This window comes from Thermobia domestica, chromosome 6 (assembly GCF_964235325.1).
Source record: "Thermobia domestica chromosome 6, izTheDome1.hap1.1, whole genome shotgun sequence".
Lineage (NCBI taxonomy): Eukaryota > Metazoa > Arthropoda > Insecta > Zygentoma > Lepismatidae > Thermobia > Thermobia domestica.
In genome coordinates, this window is record NC_137459.1 from 102,744,707 (window position 1) to 102,766,594 (window position 21,888).

Consider the following 21,888-nt stretch of genomic DNA (forward strand, 5'->3'; position numbering starts at 1 on the left):
TAAACATATTCTTGAAACGGACATACAATATTTTTTTTTTTTTTTTCATCTTGCAAGAAGTAAAACCATGTGCAACTTTCTGGGTCGTCTTGCTTGCTACCTGTTATCGCCTCCCGCTGACATAAAAAAAAAAAAATTCTCCACTTCTGAAACAATGGATTCTTTTGGACGGGGAGGGAAAGCGCGCCAAAATACATGTTTTTATTGAGGGGGTTCACCATTTGTCCACTAAAATGCAGTGCTGCATGAGTGGAGATATCTTTCTTGCTTTCAGAAAGTAAGTAATGTGTAAACAGTAAATAGAAAAATCGGGTTACAAGACTTTTTAATGACAGCTACAAGATTCTTGTAAAGTGACAACCCGGCTTAAGTTTGTAAGACTTGAGCTTTTCAGTAGAAAGCCATGCTGAGAAGTGTGTATGTAAGTTGAGGTGAATTTAAGTAGCCTGTCCTTTATTTTTTTCCGAAATAATTGATATTACGGAAAGAAGAGATATTGGCCTATACGAGGACACACTATCTTTAAGGCCAGACTTATATATTGGGGTCACGTGAGCTAGTTTCCAATTGGTGGAATAATACCGTTCCTTGAAGTATCTATTTAATAAAATGGATATTAGAAATAACAGAATAACTAAAGCAGTTTTCTAGAGAAAAAGAGAACCAATGTTGTCGGGTCCAAGTGATCTATGAGAAGATAACGATTGTAAGAGAACTAGAACTTCGTCCGAGGTAGTAGAGAGGTTGTATAAGGTGTGAGAACAGATGGGGCAGAGATAGGTAAGATGGGTTTGTAGTGGGAAGGGAAGTAAATGTTTTGCAGAAGTAGTTATTAAAGAGGTGAGGAATTTGATCATCACTCGCTAAATATAAGTAGAACATGAAATAATAAATAATTGATTAGCATGACAATGTAGCGAACCAGTAGAGTCACCGGGTGCGCCATCGGAGGCCCACCGGAGAGCTATACTTCAGGGATAGACAGAAAATTGATGTAACGTGACTGTGCTCATACAGTCAAAAGACACTTCGTTGTTAAATTCACTGCTCCTACCAGCAAGTTTTGACCTTCGAACGTGGACGAATAGTGACATAATGCGAGTGTGATTCATCTCTCCGTGACATTGGTATTTGTATTGGACAGAATACTAGAACAGTGCAGCGCATATGGATTCCATGGCTCCACCAAGACACTACGCAGCGATACAGCGGATTCCAACGACCGCGCCGTACCACGGGCTGTGCGGAAAAACGGCTTCTGCGCAATGGCAATCTTTACGTAGAGCAAATCTGACTACCATCTGGGGTCCTGTGCTTCAGAGTAATTCTCTTCCGTTTCTAAAACATTTACGAAGAACAAATTATGCATCATTGAATACAATTCTGAAGCTTAGAAAATCTCAAATCGGTTACCCTTGCATCAGTAGCTCATCTGCATTACACCAACATATACACCATGAGTAAAAAATAGTCTCGTCATTTGCTCCATCACTCCTTATGTATTAAACAAAGATTTTATGCAGTATACATCCTGCCGTGTTTCTTCAGTAATATAATTGGCATGATCATGGTGCATTACTATCTCAACTTTCACAGGTTGCAATCTGCTCAGTTCATGTTCTCAAACGCTGGCTGTGAACACAGACACAATCGATGCGCTTGCTAGGAAAGTAGTATTTGTATATCATGATATTATATTGGCCACTAGGTCATAATCATTTCTTTTATTTTCCCGTTTATCTTTTAAAAAGTCCTTCCTAGTTACATGGTTAGCACGGAAGTTTGGGTTCGATACCCGCTGGGGTCTTACATGGTTTGGATTCAACATTAAGTTTTAATTAGACTTTTATAGAATTTCTGTGCTGAAGTAGATGCCAAACCAACCTATTTACTCTTTAAACACTAAATATTAAGTATTGCAAAGAATTAACTAATTAAAATTAAAATAATTGCTAATAGACTGATTTTGCTGAAAATGATCTGTGGAATATAGAGCAGCTCAAAACATCTCATTAGACAGGTTTCTGAAGACAAATTATGTTTAACACAATGAAGCATTTTCAACACACTGCTGGAAAGATGTCTTTCAGTCATCTACACAATTATTTATCTTCGGCAATTGCTTTTACACGTTACTCCATTGCTTTTTTTTTTTTCGATTTTCTCACATCAACTTGTGAAAGGCGTTTCTTAATTATCTCCTTGTCTCTTGCTGTCTAATCAATGATTGCTTTTTTTCATCTGTCATCATTCCTTCTTGAAATATAATCGATCCACTTCAACTGTAATGTCTGTTTATTTTAATGGTAATATCCGTCAATCTCGTCATCTTTTGAACCAAAGTTTTCTCTGTTTTTGAGTGGTTCCCAGTGCACATCTCTCCATGCTTCGTTCTGAAATAAAAATGAAATGAAATCTTTAAGATATACGTCCCACGCATATGCCGGTTAGGCTAAAGGAAACGTTGATGATGAGTAATGAATGGAATTGTGGAATGAAGAAAGTGGGAGGGAACGGGAGAACCCCGAGGAAACTCACGTACACGGTGTTTGTCCACCACGAAGTTCACTTGACGGGGTCTGGGATCGAACCCGGAACACGAAGCACCAGAGATGAACGCTCTACCACTGAGCCACTTTTTTTTTTTTAAGTCAACTGACTCACCGAACGTGTTCCAGTAACTTACTTACACTACTTATATCTAACTTTACTTGCTTTACTCATTTTTACTTGCTCTCTGCAATTACCTAGAGCGACAGGGACACGAACACAGACATATCGAGGACAGTTAAAATCACAAAGGCTCTCCCACCGGGAATCGAACCCGGGACCCCGTACACCAAAGGCGCACGTGCTAGCCACTAGACCAGCAGGGAGGGCTGCCGCGGCCCCTATGCTTCGTTTTGTATCTGCCTGCAGACGGTGGTGAATGTCTCAATTGGTTATATTGTTGTTTGTTGAAGTTTAGCACCCCTTTTCAGCACCAAGGCTATATGAGACGTGAACCTACGGTTTAAGGCATAATCCGATCCACCACAACACATTCATATTGTAATGCTTTCCTACCGAGAATCAAATCCCGGATCAAAGGTGCACACGCTAACCAAAAGTTTCACATAGGGTGTTAGTTTGATCTCAGAGGAGGACTAAAACATGGAACAAATATTCATTGGATGCCCTAAATCAAATTCAGGCACAATAGCAGCGCTGAAAACATGTTTTAGAGATGTTATTTTTCACTCAGTGTTCAGTTTCTACCTTCATACAATTTAGCAGCCAGGAATCATCTAGAAAAAAATGATGCGATTTCTTACATAATACTGAAAGAGATAGAAATAGAAACGAGTTGAAAAGAATAGGAACTGATAATTGAGTGATAAATAGGTTATGAGTTGTTGTCATAACGTGTATAAAGGCTGTGCTTGAGATACAAAGCAATGATTCCGAGACCCTCAGAAAGGGTTATTATTGAAAGGCGCATTGTGTCCCTGTGGTAGTTGAAGTCAATCTCGAAGGCTCCGCCTCTTCTCGACTTGCATAATTTACAAACGAGTGACAAGTCTCGAATTGAATTGTAGACTTGAAGTGTGGTTGACTGAATGTATTTTATTTATTTATTAATTTATTTATTGAAATTGCGGAATGTAAAAGGCATGCCTTTCATATTTCCTTGTCTGGAAGCTCCACGTGTATGCATTATAGAATAAAATAAGTTTTCGGCTTGTCTCAGTAAACCGAATTAGATTTTGGAAACAAACCTGACTTAATTTATTCAATTCAGACAGCTGGTACGTTGCACTCAACTCAGTCTTAAATTATTTACATGAATTCACAAAATTTAAATATTCAAAATTTACAATAATTTCGTTTTTTTTCTTTCTTTAAATGTCCTGCTTTAATTTGTTTTTCCTGCTGAAACAAAATAAACACAAACATGTACTAGTTCCCATAATCAGCAATCCACTGTCCATATAATAATACAATAAACTTTAACGAAATCACCAATTAAAAAAATGATTATACTATGTACGAAATAATTATCTTGGACTGTTACATATTTGCAGCGTTTACATAAATTAAATACTACACGATTTACGTTGTACTGTTATACAACTGAGTACTGTCACACAAAAAAAAACTTTTAAACTAGCAATTTTGTTGTTCTTTGCCTATATTATTGGTAGAGTCTTTTAGTAAGACATTTTCAAATCAAAGATGCCAAAACAAATCTATTAAGAACGATTTGCTAACAAATTATCTTTGCACTACCATAACTAATTTATATTGGCTTCCACCTTAAGCTCTAATTTCATGACATAAATTTTAAACCATAAATACCACAATTACAACTAAGATATATGCTAGTTTACACTATTGCATAAAGTGTAAAGGACAAGTATGCTGTTTCCCTATCACACAATGCATATGCTTTAATTTTGAAATATATATCAAAATTCTCGTGAAATCAAATTAATTCGCGAATGAAATAAAGCGGATTGATTTTTAAATACTGATTACTGCATTCGACATTCGATAGAATGAAATGAAACTTTTTTTTTCAGTTTTACGTCCCAAGGTTATACCATGCAAGTTCAAATACACGGTGATGACAAGAATTCACGAAATGATAGATGAATAAAGTGAGAAGAAACGAGGGAACCCCAGATAACCTACGCACACAGTGTTTGTTCACCACAAAAGAAAGTTTACTTGAAGACAACTGACATCGAACCAGGGATTCCACGCACCAGAAGTGAACGCTCTACCACTAAACTCCACTGTCCCTTACAGGGATTCGGACTAATTACGATCAATAATCTAATAATAACTAATAACATGTATTTGAGGTTTTCATTGAACAAATGCTATACATAAGTAGCTAGTTCGCTTACCTCTTCAAAAAAAGGGGGGAATGAAATTAGTTTAACGACCCACATTTATGTCGTTTATACTAAAAAGACATTATTATTTAAATTGAATAATGATGAAATTATTCTTTTGTGCTTTCCCATCGGGAATCGAACCAAAAAACATGTGCTACAAAAGCATACGCGTTAGCCACTAGAATAGCAAGGAACATTACCTCTTTGTCTTTCACTTTTGTTCAGTTCAGTTCGTTCCCCGTGATAAATTATTGCTGTGGATAAGGAACCCAATACATCTATGTTGGTACTCTTTACGTTTTGTTTTAAGCTCCGCAGTAACCAGTATTGCAATTTTTCAGTTTTCAAAAATTCTTCTTCCCTAACTATATAGATATCTGCTATCTGGTGTATAGTATAAAATATAACTATTTAGTTTCTCACACTATCTATGGTGGAATATTGTAGACATTGATTTCACGGACATGTATGAAGTGAAGCAATATATATATATATATATATATTTTTTTTCGATAGGGAAATCGGACGGCATTTAATTCATTAATATATCCAAATATTGACAAGTGTTTGAAAAATATTTTAAGGAAAATTTTGTATCAGTGTTTTGCAGTTATTTTTGAATTCAAATATTAAATCTGTATTGTAGTGGAGTTCCCTATTACATTGAAACTGTTATTTTGTTTTCTTTTTATTTAAGCGATACAACATAACATTGTCAAACACACATAGCACTATAATTTTTGGAGGTGGATGGAATAATGGTCTTACAAACATCTACATCTCTAGGTCTGCAACATAAATATATAACAAATTTAAAAATAAATCTCAATTTCTTGTACAAAAAAAATGCGCGTATACTGTAACTCACGAATTTTCGCAATTATTCCATTTTCCTTACGTTTATGGGTAAAATCCAGTTATCAGTAAGTGGAGATAATAGAAAGCAATCCATCTAAGGAGACATTTCCAAAAAAATATAATAAAATAATAAAAATATAAGCAAAAAACAAAATTATACTACGTTTAGTGTATACTGGCAATCATACTTTCGAAGGATTTTTGCAATAGCATAGCACAATTGCAGTGGGATTTTCCAACTTCCAGTTGGATCAAGGAACTGAAAAGTGGAGTAAAATATTGCATTTATTGGTTTACAGCTAGTGTGTAGATTGTCTGCCAAATATAAGTTAGCTTCTGTAACCAAGATATCGTACAAAAATATAGAAACAATCAGTAAACTTTTGTGTTATAAGGTTTGTAGTGACTCGCACCATGGCTATAAGCATTCATTTGTTAAGAAAAAGAGTGCAAACCAAACGTAGTCTCTGTGATTAGATGGGTAGAGTGGAGATGGGTAGATTGGTTTTGGAGAAGAGTGGAAGAGAATGTGAATAATGAATGTTTATTCACACATACTCTCTCTTCCACTCTTCTCCAAAACCCATTCCAGAGTTTGGAGTTCTTAAAAGTAGCTCTAAGTAGGAGTATTACAAACTACCAAGACCCCAGAAGTCCATCGTAGATCCGCCTCTCGAGAAGAGTATGCGTGAATAAACACTTATTATTCACATTCAGTTTGCACATCTCAACAAATAAAAAATATTTTTTTCATTCACTTCCATCTACTACTGCATTCTACTGAACTGTAACGCCTTTTTATGTTTAAAAATAATTATTCATTTTTCAATAATTGTAAATGTTTACGTTCAGTAATTCACCATGAATAGAGTCAACTAGAAATGTTTTGTAACGAAGAAATAACGACATGAACTGTGAAATATCTTTCAACAAACTGTCGAGGGTTGAGAGTCGACAAACTTTACTCTCTCGTTTACCGATTACCTCGAAACCGCGGTAGCCAGAATTAGCCCAAGATAGGGAACTTATATTAAAAAATGAAAATCTCAGGAAAATGCAAAAGTCTTTCAGTCTTGTAGCTCTTAGTCCGTACGAAAGTACTGATAGAAATATGGCCAATGAATTATGACTATTTTGTAGAACATTCCACTTTAATATCACAGCAAATTCATCTTCCGGCTTGCTTGGTTGTGAAAAGTTATAGAGGGTATTGGTATACTGTGTAAAGTGTGTGCATTGTCGCTGATTTTTGATAACAATCAGAAACAGAAGTAAAAGGTAAATTACAGTAATAGTTTTCTCTTAATAGTTTTGTATTGAATGGGAAACGGAAAACCTACTGTTATCTTAAACATTTTCTTTCTTAAAATTTCTATTCGGGTTCACACCCTTCCCCCTCAACATTGAATATGGAAATGGAGAACTTATTTAGAATTTCATTGTTGATTCCAGTATATTTCAAGCATCACTTCCCGGACCTAGGCCTGTGTTATGTCGATAACGCTATCGTCGATATCTATATTATCACATGTCAACATTCGATATCGCAAATATATGGACATGAATATATCATTCTAAATTTTCGATATCGATATTCGGGGGGGACGAGGTATAAGGAGCCCCTAAGACTTGCTATGGATGAAGAAATTAGAGTTACTTTTTACAATCATTATATCTTTATTACCACAAATTGCAATGCAAATACATCCACTTGCGAATTTGCAATATTATTTGATATAATTTCTTAGACGCCAAAACTTTTCTGTTCTCTGAAAAAGAGAAAAAAAATCACGTGCAAAAGCAAGTGCTTCGAACTTTGAACTAGAATTTATCATAAGAAACTTTTTTGTTTCTGTCTTATTTGCAGTTTGCCACACTGATATATTTCTGACAAAATTGAGGTTTAGTCCAACGCCTTTCGAAGTTGCAACCAACCCAAACGCCGAGCTGTTTGGGTTGCCTGCTATTATAGGAAAAGGAGAATTTGCAGGTGGTAATGCACTTCTGGGGTCGTGTATACATATCACCGTTGAGTTGATACATTTATAATTATTGAAGTATGTCTTCTTTTTTTTATTTAGTTTGTGTATATTGAATAATTAGTAGAACACTGTATGGTATTAAATTTCGTATGTTGCTGGTAACCCTGCTAACAATTTGTACTTAACGTAGGAGATGTCTGCTAGGGTAACCGGGATGACAACAGGAATCTCTTTAAAAGAATTATTCAAGAAAAAGGTTAATCAATAACAGTTACTTCACATTAATTAATTACTCCACATTAATTAACTGTAAAGACACTTACATTGTTTTAATTACAGTCTTCTTAGCATTTTCATCTTCGTATACAACTTTGAATCATGAAGCCTGAAGCTCACAAATAAATAATACTATTGTAAGAGATCAATTAACGTTGTTCCAAAACCCGTAAACACCATTTTACATACTCAACAAACATAATTAAATATACTAAAATTAGCAAAGGATTGCAGTTAATTTTTATCGTGTCGTAAAAAAATGGGGAAGAAAAAAAATAATAAAATGACTGTTTATATATGAACCAAGGAAAACACATTACATTTTCATACGAAAAAATTAGAAACATAATGAATTTCAACTCCCAAAGCAGAACTAATAGTGAAACAAACAAAACTATTACTGTTTTCTACAAGTCCTAACGATGCACTATGGATTGCACTAGTATTGTCGTTAGTGCTTTCTGGGGAACTAACGTGAAGTTAGCTTTTTTTTTTTCGCTCCTAGCATCCAAACTATTGAAGCATTAATGTTCCGATTTGGTGCTCTAAGAAGTATTAACGATTGCACTGGAAGTGATCATTAGTGCTTTTGATTTTGGGGGAAGTTTAACTCAACGAACAATTCCCAATGTTTTTCTTACGTGAGTTTCGTCACTAATAATGAAGCACTAACGAAACTATTAGTGTTTTCTAGGCCCACTAACAATGTACTATCAATTGCACTAGGTTTGATTGTTAGTGCTTCCTGGGGGGTTAACTTACGTTTGTCCTTCAAAGTTTTTTGCTTCTAGTGTCCAAACTATTGCAGCACTAGTGTTAAGAGTCACTGCTCTAGGAAGCACCAACGAAGCAATAACGATTGTATTAAAGATACCATTAGCTGTTTTGAATTTGTCGGTAATTTGTCCCAGTGAAAAATTCTCCATGTATTTACGGGAGTTTCGTAACCAGAGGTGACCACTTTGACCTAACCTCACTCAACCTCACGCTCGAAAACTAATTTTGACCTGAACTCACGAACTCATTTCGACCTCACGCTCATACAACCTCACGCTCACATCACCAGTCTGACCTCACGCGCAAGCAACCAGCCTGACCTCACACTCACTCAACCTCACGTTCACATCACTAGTCCGACCTCACGCTCACATCATCAGTCTGACTCACGCTCAAGTAACCAGCCTGACCTCACGCTCACTCAACCTCACGTTCGCATCACCAGTCCGACCTCATCCTCACATCATCAGCCTTATCTCACGCTCGCTTCGTGAGGTTGAGGTCAAGTGAGCGTAAGTTTCGAACTCGTGAGCGCCGACCTCGTGTGTTTGGACATCTTTGTGACATATAAGTGGGCATATCTACACTAATAGTAAAGCAAAACAAAACCATTAGTGTTTTCTGGAAGCACTAACGATTGCACCAGATTTAATCGTTAGTGTTTCCTGGGGGGTAACGTGAAGTTGCACCCCCCAAGTTTTTTTGCTTCTAGCGTCCAAACTATTGAAGCACTAATGTTGGGAGTTGGTGTTCTAAGAAGCACTAACAAAGCACTAACGATTGCACTAGAATAGGTCATTAGCGCCTTTGAATTTGGCGGGAATTTGAGCCAATTAAAAATTCCCATGTATTCCTAATGGGAATTTCGTGACATATTACTGATCATAGCCACACCAATTGCGAAGCACTAACAAAACTATTAGCGTTTTCTGGAAGCACTAACGATTGCACTAGATTTAATCATTAGTGCTTTCTGGGGGGTAACGTGAAGTCCTCCCGTAAAGTGTTTTGCTTCTAGCGTCCAAACTGTTGAAGCACTAATGTTCGGAGTTGGTGTTCTCAGAAGCACTAACAAAGCACTAACGATTGCACAAAAAGATATCATTAGCGTTTTTGAGTTTGGCGGGAATTCGTCCCAATGAAACATTCCTCATGCATTCCTTACGGGCGTTTCGTGATATGTAATTCGCCAAAGCCAAACTAATAGTGAAGCACTAAGGAAAACATTAGTGTTTTCTTTAAGCACTAACGATTGCATTAGGTTTAATCGTTATTGCTTTCTGAGGAGAGTTAAAGAGAAGTTGCCCCCGAGTTTCTTGCTTCTAGCGTCCAAACTATTGAAGCACTAATATTGGGAGTTGCTGTTCTAAGAAGCACTAACGGTTGCACTAGAAGATATCATTAGCGCTTTTGAATTTGGTGGGAATTTGACCCAATAAAAATTTCCCATGTTTTTCTTGCGTGAGTTTCGTCACATAAATTGCCATATCTACAATAATAATGAAGAACTAACAAAACTGTGAGTGTTTTCTAGAAGCACTAACGATGCACTAACGATTGCACTAGGTTTAATCGTTATTGCTTCCTGGGGGGCTAACGTGATGTTGCCCCAAAAAAGTTTTTTTTTTTTGCTTCCAACGTTCAAACTATTGAAGCATTAATATTGCGGTTGGTGTTCTAAGAAGCACTAACGAAGCACTAGTGATTGCACTGAAAGATATCATTATCGTTTTTGAATTTGGCGGGAATTTGACCCAATGAAAAATTCCCAATGTTTTTCTTACGTGAGTTTCGTCACATATAATTTGCCATATCTACTCTAATAATGAAGCACTAACGAAACTGTTCGGGTTTTCTGGAAGCACTAACGATGCACTAACGATTGCACTAGGTTTAATCGTTATTGCTTCCTGGGGGGCTAACGTGATGTTGAACCTCCCAAGATTTTTGCTTCTAGCGTCCAAACTATTGAAGCACTAATGTTGGGGTTGGTGTTCTCAGAAGTACTATCAAAGCACTAACGATTGCACTAGAGAGGTCATTAGCGCTTTTGAATTTGGCGGGAATTTGAGCCAATTAAAAATTCCCCATATATTCCTTATGGGAATTTCGTGATATATAACTGGCCGTAGGCACACTAAATGTGAAGCACTAACGAAACTATTAGTGTTATCTGGAAGCACTAACGATGCACTAACGATTACACTAGGCTTAATCGTTAGTGATTCCTGGGGAGCTAACGTGAAATTGTCCCCCCAAAAGTTTTTTTTTTTTTGCTTCCAGCGTCCAAACTATTGAAGTACTAATGTTGGGAGTTGGTGTTCTAAGAAGCACTAACGAAGCATTAACGATTGCACTAGAAGAGGTCATTAGCGCTTTTGAATTTGGCGGGAATTTGAGCCAGTTAAAAATTCCCCATATATTCCTTATGGGAATTTCGTGACATAACTGGCCATAACCACACTAATTGTGAAGCACTAACGAAACTATTTGTGTTCTCTAGAAGCACTAACGATGCACTAACGATTGCACTAGGTTTAATCGTTAGTGCTTTCTGGGGGGTCTAACGTGAAGTTGCCCCCCACAAAGTTTTTTGCTTCTAGCGTCAAAACTATTGAAGCACTAATGTTGGGGTTGGTGTTCTAAGAAGCACTAACGATTGCACTAGAGAGGTCATTAGCGCTTTTGAGTTTGAAGGGAATTTGAGCCAATTAAAAATTCCCCATGTATTCCTTATGGGAATTTCGTGACATATAACTGGCCATAGCCACACTAATTGTGAAGCACTAACAAAACTATTAGTGTTTTCTGGAAGCACTAACAATGCACTAACGATTGCAATAGGCTTAATCGTTAGTGCTTTCTGGGGGGCTAACGTGAAGTTGCCCCACGCAAAGTTTTTTGCTTCTAGCGTCTAAACTATTGAAGCATTAATGTTGGGAGTTAGTGTTCTAAGGAACACTAACGAAGCACTAACGATTGCAGTAGAAGAGGTTATTAGTGCTTCAATGGGGGGCAACTTCTCGGACGTAACCAAACATTATAGTGAATGAAGTAGAACAGCTTGTTGTGATGAAAAGAAAGAGAAAAAAGCTTATGTTAAATTATTGTTCTCTTATGATTTTTCTTTTCTTTTTAGAGTATTGACTTTCTCTCTCTCTTTTTTTTATATCTACAAGTGCAAAAAATGCAATCATAAGTCTGTGTAAGGAACAAAGAATGCTTTCTTTTAACAAAATTAAATCTTATAGATCTATTTGTGCGGAGCACGAACGCTTTCAGAAGAGCATGGATATGAACGATAATCATACCATTCTTCTAAATTATACAGTAGCGTGAAAAACTGATATTAAAATGATACAAAAAGCAGGCATAAGATTTTTTTCTAGCATGACGACACATTAAACGTTACTCATTAACTTTTTGGGATCACAAATTATCACTTTACGTGTCGGTGTAGACCTATTCGTTTTCACATTCGAGCGACGAAAGAAGAAATTGTGGTGATAGTGATAAAAATCGAATTGGAGATTTCGATGAATTCAAGTTTAATGGCCCTACATATTAAAAAAAACAATATTTTTCAATGTCTGTCCATGTGTTCGTCTGTCGGTTCGTACGCTTTTACATGCACTCAAATAGAGGCGATACTGTTCAACGTATCTGGACCGAACTCTAAACATGAGGTTTTAATAACATTATATCGTTTCGAATTCTATATCCTCCGACATCAAAAATAAAGATAGTCTACTGAAGGAAGAAAATTAAAAAAAAAAATGCAAGTAATTAAATTTTCTCAAAAACAGCTGTAACGATTTTGTTAATTTTTACAAATATATTTTTATTAACAACCCTCCACTGTAGTATGAACCATTCCTCTGAAAAAAAAAAAAAAAACATAATGTGTAATTTACTGTATGATGCGTTTTTTGAACAAATTTTCATAAATCGCATTTCATAAAGAAACGTATCATTAATAATCTAACAATATGACATAACTCGTTCGTCATGTAAACATTCAGAAGGGGTGGTTTACTCTAAGAGTGAAGTTTTCCCCTACGCTTTTCCGATTAACGCCTCAGGCAATTTTGTTCATGTTTTGTAAAGAAATATTTCATTAATAACCAAATACACTGCATAGCTCGTTTGTCCTCAAAACATCCTGAATGAGTATTTTTCTCAAGGAATGATTTTTATACAATTGTCTCAGTAATAGACGGATTTGTTCTATTTTCAGTAATAAATATTTCAATACTAACTTTACAATATGATATAACTCGCTTTTCCTGAAAAGAAAAATCCGAAAGAGGCAGTTTACTTTGACGGTGAAATTAGTGTTACATAAATAACCTAATGATATGATATAATTCCATCATCCTGAAAATCTAGAAGTGGTATATCACTTTTGGGAGTAAGTTTCACGTTGCGATTTTCTCAAGAACTCAGACGATTTTGGTCATATTTCATAAATAAGTACTTTATGAAAATACTAACAATATAGCATAACTCTTTTGTTCTGAGTGGTAGTTTATACTTGGGAGTTACTTTTTCGGTGACTGTCTCAGAAATTAGTCAGACGCTTTTGCTCAAAGTTCACATTCAATTATTTCCTCAATAATTCTAATATATGGCATAAGTTATTTCTAACGGAAATATGACTAATGAATACTTAACGTTTGCGCCTAAAATTTCTTCGAACAAAGTTTTCCAAAACCCATTATTTTATTCGCGTTTTCCAAATAAATGTTTCAGTAATAGCTGCAGTCTAACACGAGCAAGTTTAAGAAATTCAAGAGAGAAAGTTCAGTGCGTTGGTTCGTACCCTTTCTTAAATATATTTTTAAATGTAACATCTAATCACAATTTTCCTAACAAAATTGAAACTTCTTTTTAAATTTGCCTTGTTGTGGCCAAATGGTTCAAATGCATCGGTTCTGGATTTGATTCCCGGTGAGAGAAGGTGTATTTACATCCAAAGTTAAGGTATAAATGACACGTCGATGCAAAGAAAAAAGTGTTTAAATAACCGTAACCAAGCTAATCAATGATACAAATAAATAATACAATTTTACGAAATTATCGAAGAAACTTTGTCAATATTAGGTACCTGCGACTGAAGTGTCCAACCGATGATTGTCAATTCCAAATGTAAAAAGTGAAAAAATACAATACCAGGTTAATCAGTAGTGTCTAGGTAAAGTTATCTTACTAATAAGTGATTGATATACCAAAAATATGTTATAATTGCTGGAAGACATGTTAGAACAACACACTGGGTGAGAGAGAGGCTCCTTACCCTTCGATTTAAAAATAAGGTTGGCGAGAATTTTATTTAAAACAATAATAATACTGCAAATCACACATAGTCTGTGCTTTTGTTTGAGGGCGAGTATTGAAGTTCGTATATAGGTTTGCATTGAAATGAACTCTAAAATACAATACTTGTTGAACATTGCTGGGGGCTTGCGGACAGGTTTGCAGTGTATTTGACGAGGTTTGATATTGTAACGATCCTAGCGAACTCCTGAGCCTTCCTCACTGTACACTATAAATTAAACTCGTGCTTAATTAAATATCTTATTTGTTTAAATTTAAAAATGTAGAGCGTTATCACCTCTGCACCACGGGCAACAGTCTGCCAGTAACTATTTATTTTCGCCTTTATTTTAGCCCTATAAATGTCTTTGTTTGGCGCAGATATTAAATTTTGACTTCTGTGCCATATATGTATATCTAATTACATACATAGATATAGAATAAACACAACAAACTTGTAATATATTATTTGTGTATGAAAAATCACACACGCGGCACTGCACGGGAGAGCCGTGTGTATGGAATTCCAGACACATGGCAGTCAACGTGTTAAGAAATGTATAACAATAAGAATTATTATTATTATTATTAGTAGTAGTAGTAGTATTATTATTATTATTATTATTATTATTATTATTATTATTATTATTAATAGTAATAATAATAATAATAATAATAACCAGAAAACGAAACGATCATTTACATGATTTATAAACATAAGTTAACATTTATTAACGCATGTAAGTGCAATGAACTTAATTTCTCTCTCCCTCTCTCACACTTACTCTCTGCACGCAACAGCCCTTATTGTGGCAAGGCGTACAAGAGAACTTGTGGCACTCACGATTTTAGAGTGGTGTGTGGTCAGGACATCGGATCCCTTTGTTGTTAGTCCTAGCTCTCTAGACCGGATGCAGTTATTCCCGGTAGAAAATACAAGAAAATAGACTTTTCTATTACTAATTAAGTAAGTAATTATACTCATTCCCTTAATGTGATACTTGTGTCTGCTTAACTGTATACAAACAGCTGATCCGCGGAAGAATCATTGATAATAATAATTAAAAAAAAACGACAAATATTCTTGTAATGAAATCTTTAAGTTTTACGTCCAACGATATGCCGGCCGGCTAGGCTAAAGAAGACGGCGATGATGAAAACTGAATGAAATGGTGGAATGAAGAAAGTGAAAGAAAACTCGAGAATCCCGACAAAACCCATTCACACGGTGTTTGTCCACCATAAAGTTCACTTTGAAAATGCTAGGATCGAGCCAAAGACCCCATGCACCAGAGGTGAACGCTCTATCATTAAGCCATCGCGGCCCCTCTGAAATTACTTATACGAGAGAGGGAGTACTTGCTAACGAACACATTTTTTTAAAAAGTAACGGGTTTTCGTGAAATATTGTTTATACTTTCTTTCAAGCTTTCCAATGATATTTGGCTTGTAGCCTAGTTGTAATCACCCAAGGGCAAGGGGCCAGATTTACTCCTGGTTTAAGTTTCTATTTTTGGAAAACCTAAGTCAATGATAATAATAATAATAATAATAATAATAATAATAATAATAATAATAATAATAATAATAATAATAATAATAATAATAATAATAATAATAATAATAATTTTAAATAAATTAAAAACTCTGGGCTGAGTGCATTGGCACAACTCCACGATTTAAAAAGAATGTGTTTGCTTCTCATGTAAGTGTAGAAGGACTTAGTCCCTATTACTTTCAATATACGATGAAAGTGTAAAACTGCCAAATGATAAGCTACATACAAGGCCCTAAGCAACGTCATATAGTATAGGGTCTTCATTTCTAGGCTGTCTAAATAACACTTTTTTTTCAGCACAGAAAATAAAAAAAAAAACAAAATGCTCAGTTTTAATCTATGTAGAGAGTTTGTTTTTGCGTGTGTATGTATTAGACCCTCACACGGAAAAAAAGAGAGAGAAGGGACAGTAACAGTCTGTCTTTGTGAGACTACAACTCATGTAACATGTTAACTATCAAACAGTCTTATCCTAGTTGAAAGACTAAAGGTCAAATCATTGTCAAGGTTTTATAGCGTTGTATTGGTAGCCAATCAAAATACTAGTTTCTAAGCTTCACGACTATGAATATAAAGTTAACCATTCGAAAAGTCATTATATCGGTGCAATGGCTGAGAAACAGAGTTCTTTAAGCAAAGTTCTTGTTTTGGTTCAAGAAGGTTATAGTGCAAAGCAAGCCGCTGAAATATGTGGGATTTCTCCACCAACTGCTCAATTTTGGGTACAATGGTATCGAGAGACAGGAGAAACTGAGCGCCGTCCTGGAAGTGGAAGAAAGCGTATTACCTCTCCTGAAGAAGATCAGACGCTTGCGAGGACTGCAGTAGAAAGACCATTCCTCACTTCCAGACAATTGAGGCAAGCAGCAAGTTTCCCTGCGTCTCGCGATACCTCGCGGATGCGGTTGAGGGCTGCTAATCTCTTTGCAAGGAGGGCGGCAGTCAAAGATTTCCTGTCGGAAGGACACATTCAACGGCGTCTTGCATTTGCTCAAGAAAAGTGAATCGTGGCTGGAGGGATGTAATCTTCAGTGACGAATGCACATTTTCTTCTTCAAATGATAGTCCCGTTGTTGTGTACTGTCCAAACGGAACGAGATATGACTCACGATACGTTTATCAAAGAAGATTCTCTGGTAGGGTATCTGTGTCCGCTTGGGGATTCGTCTCCTCTCATTTACTTGGGTTACTTCATTGGGTAGAGGGGAGATTATCAGCTGCGCAGTATTTACACATCCTTCAGGAAGTAATGCTGCCAGCTGTTCGCTTCCTCTATCCAGATGGAGTAATCCATTTCCAACATGATAGATCTCCGATCCACATGTCTCGATTGGTTCAAGGATGGCTTTCTGGTGAAGCACACCTTGACGTCTTAGAGTGGCCTCCCAGAGGGGTGATATGAGCCCAATTGAGAACCTGTGGTCTGAGGTCAAGAGAATAATGAGACATACGTGGCCCTCACCGCCTCCAACCACACAAGACAGTTTGCGTGAAGTAGATAAGGCTTGGGAAGACTTAGCAGAAAGCCATAATTACATCAGAAGGCTTATAGAAAGCATGCCACGACGGCTTCAAGCCGAAATTGATGCAGAAGGGCGTTGGACTTCTTACTGAACTCTTTGTAACAATTAATCAGCCCTTCTTAAGGACTGCATTTTAAATTCCAAAATGGTAAATTAAAACACAAATTAACATGAATCCGTTATTCTAAATAATGTTAAGTAAAAAAAAAAAAAAAGTTTTAAAAATTCTAAGAGTGGATTCGAACCATTGACCTTTAGATTGTAAAGCTCATATTTTTCCACTACTCCACACCTCACTCTCTTCAAATATTGCTTGAAGGAACGGATTAAGAAGCACAAACTTAAGTTGAATAATTCCTGTGTTATTCTTTTTTCCATTTTAGAAAAGTTAACTCAGAGAGCGACAGATATAAGAAAAAGATGCACAGAATTGTCGAATATTAAATGCAGTTTTGATTAACGGAGTAATACACTCTAAATAGTTGATTGTTTGAAATATACTGGGATTGACAGAGACATTACCTGATGAAAACCACGAAGTGGTATGTTAATGGTGTTAGTTGCAAACTGTTGTAGAAGTAAAACATTTAAGGAAATCTCTAAAACTCTGAAATCAAAGATCCAAATTGACTGACTATTAAGTGAAACTGTTAAATCTGACTAAACAAGAAAAAGCATTAATAACCTGTATTACAGTTTCAGACATATCATTCTCATATCAAAACTACGATAGAAGTAAATTATGAATAAAGGTGAATTTACAGTTCTGGAATCCCAACAAATGATTTTGCTAGATGTAAATTTTGGGAAATATATTTTATAAGGCTTTAGATTTAATTATCAATTATTTTTTATTAGCTTCTCCATGCCGTAAACGTCGCCAACACCTAGTGGCCCGGTAAATGGCGATCGCCTATATATCGACGCGTCAAAGATTGCCGGTAGTGTGCCACTAGTGGCAGGGATTCGTCGAGTCGAAGCAGATATCTAGAGTCGAGGGTGTTGAAGTTACCACCACGTAACAGCGAGAACTTCATTTTGGTCCGCGCTCCTTCGATTTGTCGCAGAGAATCGCGAAGGGACCAACATGAACTATCGCCAGTCATGTGCATTCGGTTATTATTATATATTATTTTTCCCTGACGAATTGTTATTATAAGGTCAATACTTGAGCTGCGGGGGTCAAGAGTAACTCCTGCCTTTACATCATGAAGTGAAAAATCTTGAGATGTGTGCGATAATTGTATGGATTTAGATGGCAACTGTCGCCGATCACTAGCAAGTGAATACGGGAAAACTATGAAAAAAGTAAATAGACGCTTGCCATTTTGTTATAAAATTACATGGCGAGTGCATTTGATCTGATTCCAAACAGTTATCGTCAAATATACATGGTTAAAGGAGCACTCTGATTAGAAATATTAAAAAGACGTCAACGATTTGTCAGTCTACAAGCTGTGTCTTCATAAGCGCCTCCGTGGCGAATTCGGAAGTACACGGAACTAGTAACCCTAAAGTTGGTGGTTCGCGCCCAGCTCCGGGTATTATTTTTTTTAGAAAATGTTTTTAGACTCACCTCAATGCAAACAAATTACACATATATTCAATTTAACATATTTTGGAGGAATCATTTTGTGGTTCGTTGGCGTTTCGTCACTTCTCTGCCGCTGGTGGTATAATTTTCAAAACGGAAGTGGGGCACCGCCGATCGTCGATGAGGGGCTGCCAATTTTTGTCGACATGTCGCTAGTTGCCTATCAGTGGTCCACCGACGTTTACGGCATGGGGTTGTCCCCTCACATGTGAGGCAGATTGTAATCGACCAAGAGTGTTTTGGAAAAATGGGGAACAACTTCCGACTTCGATTTTTGAATAATCCGTTTAGGATCAAGTCGAATCAAGGCTGCCCCACGGGAAGGTAGAAAAAGTGAGGCAATCGCTCCAAGCACTACGCTCGAGAGCCTCCGTCTCATTCAAGACTTACATTAGGCTCTTCAGAAAAATTAACAAATTTATTACTTGTAATTTATTCTTTGAGTCAAAGTATTTGGCAATAAACCATCGTTTTGTAAGATATTTTACAATTATATACTATTCATTTCGAAAATTGTACTCATAATATAATTTCCCATCATGGATTTGAAAAAAAAAATTAAAGTTCAAACAAAGAAAGACCTCCGATCCACATGTCTCTTCATGTTTGATATGAAAGTCTCGTCTTCATTATTGACACTTAATTTATTTTAATCCTAGGCAACGCGAATCGACAGGATGGCTCTAAGTGAAAACATTCATTTAGATGGTTAAGTAATCAGGAAATGCCTGCTGCTATTTCACGAAACACGAGTGATCTTAAGGAAAAGTAAAACACAATTTTGCTTACCAGGGGAGGGAGTAAATCATCTGCTTACGTTTGCTTAACGAGGGAGAAGATCTAGTGAAATTAATAAAAATGTGATAACGTAATACTTGAACAACTCTATCTAATGGAGGAACGTAAATTAGTATTTAGCACTTCTTTTCATTTTAAGCATTTCAAAAATTCTCGTAATTTAGTTGCATCCCGGATCTGCATTTTTGAAATATGGGAACTTTATGTATACAGTAACGTGAAAATCGGTTTCGGACCATGCACTTAAGCCGCTTTGCCACAAGAGGCACATAGGAGTTTTTCTTTCGATTTCCTTAGGAACACTGAGAAAAAAAAATGTAGGTGACACTTAAAAACGTAGGTTACATTCGTAATTCCTGTAGTTTCCGGACTTAACGTACAACCGTATATAACATCCTGCAGCAAACGTATAGCTGAAAAAGTATGTATTATACGTACTGTCTGCATAAGTGCAATGACGTCATTCGTGTGACGTCATCTGCAGTAACAAGTATATACGGAGGTAATATCTAGCTTTGTGACGTCAGGATTGTATGTAGCATGTGGGTTAATAATGACGACACTCACTGACTATCAGAACGGAGCATAATTTCAAGAAGTATGCAATATACGTTCTGTACGTGTGTTTCTTGCGTTCAACCCCGAGACAGCATCTATATTGTACTTGTGCCCCGTACATACGACTAGATACAGTATGCGTCATGTACGTATGTATTATACAGATTTTCCTTATGTCGCACACAGCTTGTCCCGATACAGCATACAGAATATCCGTATGCACCATACAGAGTGCACATATGCAGCTTACAGACTGTCTGCATGCAGCATATAGATTATACGTATGTCGCGTACAGGCTGGCCATATGTAATGTATGGATTGGATGTATATAGCTAATAGGTTGTCCATATGAAATATACAGATTTTACCTGTATCGAATACGTATTGCCTTGTTGTAATATATGGATTGGACATATTCAGGATCTAGATTGTACGTATAGTGCACCATTATTGAAGTGCTGCAACATACTGAGAAATGCATGATACATTCTTACTGTAATGTCACATATTGTTTTTTTCTGTATGGAAACAAAAATAGCTTAAAATATGGGTGATCTCCTTTGTGCCAATAATAATAAAATTAAAAATACTACACTTTTCAATCTTAGTTTGGAGCAGTGAAACTGTCCAGAGAAATGTATTTACCTGCAGGGTGTAAGTTTGGACTTCCTGCTAATTCTTTGGAAAGCTACAAAGCCAAGGTTGAAAAGTGGCACAAGCGTTAATTTTAAAATTATTGGCACAAAGGAGGTTAACCATATGTTAAACTATTTTAGTTTTCATACAGAGTAAATCAATATGTGACAATATTACTGTAAGAATTTATCATACCTTTTGCAATAACTTAGTTGCAGCACTTCAATAATAATGCAAAATGCACAGCCATGTACAATCCTATGTTCAAACTCAAACAAGACTTACGTACAGTCATTTATTAAGCCGTTATCATCCATTGCTTGTACAGTCACGAAATTAAATATTCTTCAGTTGACAAAATTTGTTTTCCTAAAAACTCAACAATAAATTAACCTATTAGAGTACCGACTTTGGCAGGTTGTCAAGTTATAACTATTCGAAGAATAACAACAAAAAGATCCAAATTAATTCATTTGTTCCCGAGCTATTGGCAAAAGAGAATTTGTCAACTGTCAAATACTTTCTTTTCCGTGTGTACTATATAAAGTCGACTTTACCTCTTTCTTTTCCTTAATAATATCCTCTTCGAAAATGCAGAAGTTGTTACCACAAGAGGCGTGAATAGGATTTTCCAGAAATAACTTCTCTGCACATTTTAATTAACAGATAAGTTATTTTTTAAATGACGCTATAATTAAAAACATGGTGTCAGCTGAAAACGTGTTCCCTCACAAGATGATTCCTGCACAGTACTCGCCATTAAAAATGCAACTTCAAGGAGACAGGGTAGCTACGCCAAAGTTCCCAAGCCGATATCTAATAGTAAGTGTCGAATATGCTTAACCCTTAACATACCAAGCGGGGTACTCTAGGGACCCCAGAGAGTGATATTTAGTGATACTGCCGCAATCATAAGAATCAATTTATTCTCAATTTTTATATGTATCCTGCAACCCTTTGAGATATTAATTACATGATTAGATCAACGATTCGTTTCTTTAAAAAATACAAAAAATAAAAACACACTTGAAAATGTAAAAACTCCATTGTTAAACCTGTGTTTCAGATTTACGAACACAAAAGTATAAAATTGTATGAAGAACTGAATAGTGCTCAAATATATATAAT

General features: G+C 36.1%; 1 protein-coding gene across 1 annotated transcript; it reads left to right on the plus strand.

The window, feature by feature from the left end:
* Window positions 1-16,258: 16,258 nt before the first annotated feature.
* Window positions 16,259-16,654, plus strand: LOC145687258 (uncharacterized). The gene has a single exon (XM_081760734.1). It carries the CDS (start codon window positions 16,259-16,261, stop codon window positions 16,652-16,654), a length of 396 nt encoding a protein of 131 aa, XP_081616860.1.
* Window positions 16,655-21,888: the final 5,234 nt, after the last annotated feature.

Excerpts from the sequence above, each read along its gene's own strand:
- LOC145687258 (XM_081760734.1), top strand. The coding sequence starts at position 16,259 with ATGGCTGAGAAACAGAGTTCTTTAAGCAAAGTTCTTGTTTTGGTTCAA.